Here is a 9,545-nt window from a genome sequence, read left to right on the forward strand (position 1 = left end):
AGTAAAGGTCATAACTAGTTTAGTGCAATCAACCACTCTGATCTTTTAAACTAATTATCTTGTAAAAGTAACCTTCAATGCTCCAATGGTTAACATTTTAATGCCTACTTTGCAACCAGAAGAAAATGGATGGGAGGGAAGAGGGATGCGCTAGGTACATACTCAAATAATTATTACTACAGAAATAATGCTGCTTATTGTAACAATAAGGTTAGTCATGAAGTGAGATCCTAGATAAGCTATGTATTTTTACAAGGTGTAAGTTTGGTATTTAACACAATTGTATAGCAAGAATGTTATGCCTCATAATATATTGTTTAATTCCAGTGAGCTCAACATTTATGAAAATTCAACAGGAATTTATTATTAAATGTTATGAAAGCAAATATTTAGAACAAGATTTACTATCGTGTGATTGTTGTTAGCATGTTTGTAAAATTGACATTATGAAGGTAGATTTTGAGGTCTGAAATTTTCATTAGATCTCTACTTCATTGGTGATTTTTTTTTTTCATTCTAGTTCCAAATACAGATGGAATTGGCTATGGATAATTCATATGATTTCAACATACGAAGCTCATGTAATGGAATTCCATCTGAGAAGAAAAACAACTTCCTTGTGTCTGAAGATCATGGACAGAAAATCTTAAGTATACTGCAGAATTTTAGAGAGCAAAATGTCTTTTATGATTTCAAAATAATTATGAAAGATGAGATAATCCCATGTCATCGTTGTGTGTTAGCAGCATGTAGTGACTTTTTCAGGTACTTTACCTTGTCTATGTCTCAAATTTTATGATATGGATAATGAAGTTTATGATATGATTAGCTCACTTTTTTCTCCTCAGTTATTTGCACAGGAATATGCAAAATAATTTTTAGTTCTTAAAGAAAAACTAGATAAAACTAAGATTAACAAGTGATTTTTGAACAGGAGAACTTAAAACTACCTTTTCAAAACTTGGGCCTTCCCAAGCCTATATTTCCCAAAGTTCTAGGAAATCTTAGTCTCTTGAAATGTTCTGGGAAGTAATTTTTTTTTCATATAAAGTTAGTTTTGTTTAGGAGATCCCTGCACTATATTATTGTATAAAAAGATGAAATGATAAGTTGAACAAACATGAAAACAGTTCAAAGAATATGAGTTAGGAAAATAAACTTTGGTTGTGTATTTGATCCATGTAGTACCTAAGGGAAGGGGCTCTAACTCAGAGAACTTAAAAATTTCTCCCCTCTTTGGCAAAGATATTCCTATAGTAGGGAAAAGTAATTCTTAGCAAAGCATTTCTCTGTAGTACATAAATTGTTCTGATTATAAATATAATATAAATGTAATTTGGTTTCCAGTGAGGTCACCCTACAGATTCTCCTAGCCATGACATTACAAGAATCCTGTGATGACAGTGGGTTGCTGATTCTACAAGGTTAAGGATCAGACACATTGCCCTCTTATCTGATAGTTGTCTCAAGGTAATACTGTCCTGTGGAGCCTTCATGGACAAGTCTATTTTGGTAATACCATAACCTTCAGCCTTCCTGGTTACACTGCAATAACTTAAAATCCTAATTGCAGTGTTGTTCATTACGCTCAATTTTGGAAGCTAAGTACATAGTGTTTAAATCCCTAATAAATAAATTTTATAAAAACAAAATAAAATTTAAAATACCAAAACAGCATGGAATTTATACTATTTGAATCTTAATTTAACCCCAATTTTCTAATAAGATCTCACCCTTATTTTCTTCAGAGTAAATCTTAGGTGGACATTTAGCAAACATTTTTTGATGTCTGCTACTTGATAAACACTCTGTAGGGTTTTTTACTTTGAATTTGGGAACTGTGGCTTAGTGCTGCACTGTTTACTGGGGACCAGGAAGCTACAGTTATTGAACTAGCCGTTTGCCTAATTATAAGTCTTCATCTATTCCTCTCATTTCTCGCTTTCGGTATTCTCAGTTATTCCTTGAACTCCATTGTGGCTTTAAGTGTTCTTATATCCTGCCACTCTTGGGTTCCACCAATGTCTTCCCTCCTCTCTTCTAATCCAGCTTTTCTTCCATGTAACTCTTCTGCTCCTTTATCCTTCATATCACCTCTTATTTAAAGGAAACTGTATAGTATAATGATTAAATACTTGGTCTCTTAATACATATGCCCTAATATAAATCCCAGTTCTGCCATTTGTTAGACATGTGACCTTAGGCAAATTAGGTAATCTCTTCAGGTGTAAGTTTCCTCATTTGTCAGAAATTAGGGTAATAAAAATAGGACCTAACTCATAGGATCATTATAAGGGTTAACTGAAATAATGTATAATAATCATCAGAGTACCCACTATATTTAACTAATATTAGCTGATATGATTATTATTTCTAAACCTAGCAAAAATGGAAATAATCTGATTTGGACATACAGCTTGATTTCTCTATATTTTCATCCAAATAAAGTAAGAGGTTTATGTAAGCATTTGAATTTCAGTCCTCTACTCTTCTTGTTGACATTATTTTTTAATTAAATGTTTATGTCCATAGTACTTTTTTTAGCTTACACCTTATTTTTTATAGGACTCCTTTTCATTTTTAAAATTACTATTAGACTAATATAGGTTTCTAATTTTCTGCCTGTTTTAAATAACACAAATGACAGATCCTTTTATTAAATGAATATTTAATATAGTTTTCATTAAAAAATATAGATAGAAATTTGATCATTTATACTCTTGTAAAAAAAAGCTACCAATTCATAATTGTACATTATGATCAAATGTACTCACTGCAATGTTGGAAGGAAAATATAATATTAAAATGTCAAAAAATGTGCATAATGAATGATAAATACCCTTGATTATGTTTTTGGACAAAGGAAATTATGATTAACATGTAAAGTCATTTGGAATAAGAAATTGAAAAGAATTCACACATTTTATAGTAACCACTTTATGAAAACAGGATAAATATAAGATAAATGTTGGCCAGATACTTTAAATATGAGTAAATAAAGTATAGAAATATGATCTTATTTCTGTCTTATGAAAAGAAATATGGAAACTGGTAGTAAATCAAAAATACATTCAATCTTATAGAAAAAGCATTTGCTTTCTTTAAATGATAACACTAATAGCTAATACTTTGAATTGATTAACTTATTCCTCTCAAAAACCCAATGAAGTAGATAGTATCAGTATCCCCATCTTCAGATGAAGAATTTGAAGTAGAGGAAAGTTGTCACCTCCCCAGGGTCGTACAATTAATAAGTGGCAGAGGCTAGAAAACCTACTCAGGCAGCTGGCTCTAGAGGCCATGCTCTTAATTTTACCCTAAAGTAACTATAGAGATTTTAATAATTAATATAATTATCATTATAGATTAATATCTTTCAATTAATATACATTATTTAAAACTCCTCCTTAATATGTAATATGGATATACTAACTTTTATCACTATTTTCATTTGGTTTCATATTAAGAAGTATTGAGTAGCTAGTAGTTTCATATTAAGAAGTATTGATGTAGGAAGTAGCTTATCATTCTCCTTTTTCCTAAGTTGTATTCTTAGTTTTAGCATTCATTAGAATGCTATCAAGTATGATTTCATAAATGTATTTTAAATCACCGTAAGTATAAAGGAAACCTCCTTCAGGTATATTGAAAATTACAGAGCAAAATATTCCTGTTTACTTGTTCTTTTGTGTTCTTTATTTTTGCAGGGCTATGTTTGAAGTAAACATGAAAGAAAGAGATGATGGAAGTGTTACCATTACTAATTTGTCCTCCAAAGCAGTAAAAGCATTTCTTGATTATGCCTATACTGGAAAGACAAAAATTACAGATGATAATGTGGAAATGTTCTTCCAGTTGTCATCATTTCTTCAAGTTTCCTTCCTATCCAAAGCTTGCAGTGACTTTTTAATAAAAAGCATTAATCTCGTCAATTGTTTACATTTATTATCTATATCAGATAGCTATGGTTCAACCCGTTTGTTTGATCATGCATTATACTTTGTACAACATCACTTTTCTCTGTTATTTAAATCCAATGATTTCTTAGAGATGAATTTTGGAATACTGCAAAAATGTCTGGAATCAGATGAATTAAATGTTCCTGAAGAAGAAACAGTACTGAAGGTCGTTCTTAATTGGACAAAACATAACTTAGAATCAAGGCAAAAGCATCTGCCTCATTTGATTAAGAAAGTAAGATTACATCAGTTATCCGAGGACACACTTCAAGACTGTCTTCTCAATGAAGAGTGTTTACTCAAAAGCACAAACTGTTTTGACATAATCGTGGATGCAATTAAATGTGTACAAGGTTCTAGTGGACTTTTCCCTGATGCTCGACCATCCACAACTGAAAAATACATATTTATTCATAAAACTGAAGAAAATGGAGAAAATCAATATACATTTTGCTATAATATTAAAACTGACTCATGGAAAATATTACCCCAATCACACCTGATTGATTTGCCAGGGTCTAGTCTGTCTAGCTATGGAGAGAAAATATTCTTGACTGGTGGTTGCAAAGGGAAGTGTTGTAGAAAGGTTCGACTTCATATTGCTGAGTCTTACCATGATGCCACCGATCAAACCTGGTGCTACTGCCCAGTCAAAAATGATTTCTTCTTGGTATCAAATATGAAAACACCAAGAACCATGCATACATCAGTTATGGCTCTCAACAGATTATTTGTCATAGGTGGAAAGACTAGGGGATCTCAGGACATTAAAAGTCTCCTAGATGTTGAGTCATACGATCCTCTTTCTAAAGAATGGATATCTGTTAGCCCATTACCTAGAGGCATATATTATCCAGAAGCAAGTGCATGCCAAAATGTAATTTATGTTCTTGGATCAGAGGTAGAAATTACAGATGCCTTCAACCCATCACTTGATTGCTTTTTTAAATATAATGCTACAACTGATCAGTGGTCTGAACTAGTAGCAGAGTTTGGGCAATTTTTTCATGCTACACTAATTAAAGCTGTCCCTGTAAATTGCACACTGTATATATGTGACCTTTCCACCTATAAGGTTTATAGTTTTTGTCCAGATACTTGTGTTTGGAAGGGTGAAGGGTCTTTTGAATGTGCAGGTTTTAATGCAGGTGCAATTGGAATTGAAGATAAGATTTATATATTAGGTGGTGATTATGCACCAGATGAAATCACAGATGAAGTACAAGTCTACCACAGCAGCAGGTCAGAGTGGGAAGAAGTTTCACCAATGCCAAGAGCCTTAACTGAATTTTACTGCCAGGTGATTCAGTTCAATAAATACAGGGACCCATGGTTTTCTAATCATTTCTAAAAGAAGTATGTGCTTGGACATTCTAAAACTACTCCATTCTTGTAACATGGTAAATCTGTTTGCCATAATGATTGGTAGAAAGGTCTTTACATCTTACTAAAATAAAATGTTCCTTCTATTACAGGACTACTATGTATGTATGCTAGCTATGAATATACAGTTCCCAGAAATTTATAATACACAATACATTTACCAAAAATTATGTTGAATGTAATTTAATCTTGGAGAATACAGAATACTTAGTATTTTCATATGTAAGTAAAAGTCATAGGCTTTGATACTTTGATTTTTTTTAAGTACTTCTCCTATGAAAGATTAGTTAAAACAAAGTTCACAGACTTGTACTATGTAGATGGGTAAATCTCTTGAGGTAGTAAAAATGAATTATACACACTACATTATGGGACGTGAAAGAAAGTATAAGTAGGTGAGAATCCTTGCTTGATACTGTCAGCCTAAGAGTTATTGAATTCCTGTTCTTTCTGATCTTAGGTTAACTTTTTTAAACATTTCTTTCTTTTACCTTTTTTTTTTGCCAGAAATTTTCTAAAATGAAACATATTTCCCCATCATTCTAAACAGTAAACCTACATTAGTTTTTTTTTAGTAATTCAGCTTAATAAAATCATTTTGTACCAATATAGAATACCATGCTATTGACAGTTACTTAAATCTTTTAAAACTGATTATTTTTGTTGTCAGTTTAAATTCTTTAGCAGTATACCTTTCATCATATTTTTTGGCTCATTAGTAAATTAACACTCCTTATTAGTGGTTCTAAGTTATACCTAGACTGAGTTTATCTTAACATGTAACACATGTAGTGATATTCTTAGATTCTAGGATGGTAGTCTTAAAATATTTTTTTTCTGTATCAATGTCAGGTTCCAACATAATTGAAGATATAGAAAATTTGACCTCTAGATAAGTGGATCTTATCATTCCATTTCTTAAACTTTTTTCAAATTTCAGCTACAGTAAGAAATTTTAGGATTTATTTGTCACCATATCAGTTTTCTGCAATAACATATACAACCTTTAAAGCACTATTCTGGTTTACTCCTTCGGTAAATTACTCATAGTAAATTAATTTCTAATTTAAAAAGATGACTAAGCTTTTTGGTATTGATAATAGTATTCACTACCTGTTTAAGTGTTTAATTTTCAACTCAAGTAAAAAGAATATTGGTCTTGTTTTCAATAGATGGTTCTGTCTTGCAAGGAAATGTTTTTTTACTCAGTATAAAAGACATTTTACATTTTAAGATTCCTGGTTTATATCTCAGGTAATGTGTAGATTGTATTTCTCTGGAATCACATGTAGTTTCATATACTTAGTAGTAACTTTTAATCTGTAGTAAATATAAAGTGGAAATGTATTTAAATGAAGTTTCTTTTATTCTACCACAAAAAATTATGAAAATAAGTTTCAAATATATTTTTCAATATCAAAGAGAATTTAGAGTACAAACAGGGACTGTCTCCAATGAGGTGACAGTTACATAAAGAGAATTCTATAGAATTGGTGGCCTTCCTATCTAAGCACATGATTAGTTGGCTCTGCCCTTTCCTCTAGGTGTGTGTTTAAGAAAGAAAATTTAATGGAGGCTTCTCTATATTTGTGTGCCTTTGAAAACACATTATTTGAGAAAGACTATAACAGTAAGTGACCTATATTTGGATTTACTGAACCATTAATTTAAGCATATATTAATAGAGTATGTTTAAATATTGTTGTCATCACTGACTTTAGGAATTGTTCATCGCTTCCAGAAAGGAGAACTAAAGCAAAACCAAATCCTTTTCTGATACTGTTTCATTATTTTATCATCTTGATTTCTACCATTCTTCTCATTGGCCATTGCTTTATGGTAATGTTTCTAGAAATATCCTTCTTATCAAAATGTAGGTAGTTCCCCATGAATTTTGTTTTTTACCTTTTTCTAATGCAGATTTTCTGCCTTAGTTGCTACAGGGGCTGTGGGTTATTTCTTGATCATTTTCATGCATTGTCATTCCTTTATAGCACACCTTTCAGCTCTTCTTCAATTATCACTGTGAAGAAAATACTATGTCTAGTTATAAGACCCCAAACTCTTCCTGTATTCACTATTTTTTCTCATTGCCTGTGGGCTTTGCACCACTAACTGATCTTCTAATTGAATCTTGTTGTCGTTGTACTTTCATTTGATCTATATGCCTTAAAAATGATTCTGTCTTTAGATTCCTCAAGGAATCCATCTACACAGGTTTAGTGCTGGGTATATGCTCTAGTCTTGCCAATCATAGCTTCACTGTCTAAGAACAAAATGTATCATTCTGATCTCATCATTCTGGATTTCTGACATGCAAATCTCAGCAATCCCTCAAGTCTATTAACAGTACCTCCAGAAGGGGCCATCTTTTCTGTTTGTAAATTTAGGTAAGAAAAAATAACATTCTTTTATGAACTCTTCCCTTAGTCATTATTTTCAAATTCTTTCTTCCTTTCATTTTATCTTTCAGCCAATGCTACAGCATAAGAGACAATTGTGCTCATTTTCCAGATTGTTGTCATTCCTGTGGAGAAATTCTGCATAACATTTCTAAATTCATTATTGTTTGTCTGTTAGACTACATTTATATTATGCATGAAAAATTATTTGAATATTGTGCTATCTTTAAAATTTAAAGGTATATGTCAATAAGTATAAAAAGATTAACGTATGAGATAAAATTCAATAAATATTCCTAGAGTGACCTCTGGATTTGGGCTAAAATCTAATGTAACTTTTGTTCATCTGCAGCCTTTGAGATAAATAATATGAAGAATATTTGCATAATCAAAATTAACTGAATTTCCATAATATTCAACCCTGATACTGGAAAAGAGAGAGTTCTTACATGCTACCGTTGGAAGTTAGATTATTTGAGAGTGACTTTATACTGCAATATGATTCCATTTTCTAAGAGGAACAGCTGAATATGTATTGAGTGTGCTTAGCTCAAGGTACATCACTTGAAAATCAGAATTGCACAGAGAAATGCATTTGTTTATATTTTGATATTTGAAAGCAAAAAATACTGTGATGTAATGAATAAATAGTTAAATGTATAATATTACTTTGAGATTTTAATTGGATCTAGTATTCTGGAAATTATCTATATTTAGAATTGAAGTGTAATATCCCAAATGTTTTTTCCAGAGGGCAGCTCTGGAGGAACTCCTAAACACAAGGGCTGAAATTTATAGGAAACCAGATTTATGTCTAAGAAACAACTTTACACCACGAAGTCCTCTTTATGAAGTCCTACTTTAGAATGCGACTATTTATCAAGGACTGTGGCGTTTGATAAATTGTTAGCTCAGTGATTTCCTGCACAGGAGTGCATGACCAAAGATTTTTGCATTCTATTTATACATTTTGATTTCAATCATTTTCCTAATATGGACTAATTGGTTCTTCCTCTAATTTAGTTAGCAATTTAGATATCTGATTTCAATGGTTGTGCATACTCAAGATTTTTCAATAGGACCTGAGACTTCAAATTGTTTAATTTGAGGAGTATTTTGGTTAAAGGGGATTTTTTTTTCTTTTAATCACTCAGGAAAAGTCGGTAAATGGTGCTGACATTTATAGTGAAATATTGACTGGGATTTTCCCTTATACTTACCATAGATGCATGTTTGTCTTATAGTGAATAAAAACTAAAAGCCAGTTTCTCTGAGCTTTGTTTTTATCTTCATGGAAATGTATTTATACAACCAAAGATAGTGATTTCCATTGATATTATTTAATTTTGAACTCTAAAAAATTATGTTTATAAATTATATTTGATGACTGATGCTTAGTCAAATTTAATAACAAAATAAGAAATTTAATCATAGAATGATACTATTATACATTTATCAAAAGGTAAGTCTTCTAAATCATAGACTTCAAATTTGAAATTAACCTTGAAATCTAATACAGTTTCCAATCTGTAGTAGAAATTCCCTCTAAATTTGAAAACCTGGACATGTGATTTTTTTTTTCAGCTCTCAGTGCTTTAGGAGGTAAAGAATCACCATCTTCATTTTTGAATTGTTCTATTAGAAACATTGGAAATAGCTCTGAATTGCTATAAAACTTCCAGCGGTTGATCAGAGGTTTCTGACTCTGTCTGCAAGTCATTCAAGTGTTTGAAACAGTACCATGTCTCTCATCCTTCCAAAACAGGCTCTCATTTTCATTTCCCACAAAGGCTGGATTACA

General features: G+C 31.3%; 1 protein-coding gene across 2 annotated transcripts in view; it reads left to right on the forward strand.

Annotated features, from left to right (window-relative positions):
* The window catches only part of Kbtbd3 (kelch repeat and BTB domain containing 3), a 31,798-nt gene extending 23,394 nt beyond the window's left edge, over positions 1-8,404 (forward strand). The window contains exons 1-3 of one of the 2 annotated variants that reach the window (XM_048795945.1): positions 632-765; positions 1,348-1,470; positions 3,708-8,404. In XM_048795945.1, coding sequence (XP_048651902.1) covers positions 3,712-5,310 — 1,599 coding nt within the window. In that variant the 5' untranslated portion in view covers positions 632-765; positions 1,348-1,470; positions 3,708-3,711 and the 3' untranslated portion in view covers positions 5,311-8,404. Of the gene's footprint in view, positions 1-520; positions 766-1,347; positions 1,471-3,707 lie in introns of those variants that run through there. The other variant, XM_015489927.2, reaches the window with a different exon arrangement.
* Positions 8,405-9,545: the final 1,141 nt, after the last annotated feature.

Source organism: Marmota marmota, unplaced genomic scaffold (assembly GCF_001458135.2).
Source record: "Marmota marmota marmota unplaced genomic scaffold, marMar, whole genome shotgun sequence".
Taxonomy (NCBI): Eukaryota; Metazoa; Chordata; class Mammalia; order Rodentia; family Sciuridae; genus Marmota; species Marmota marmota.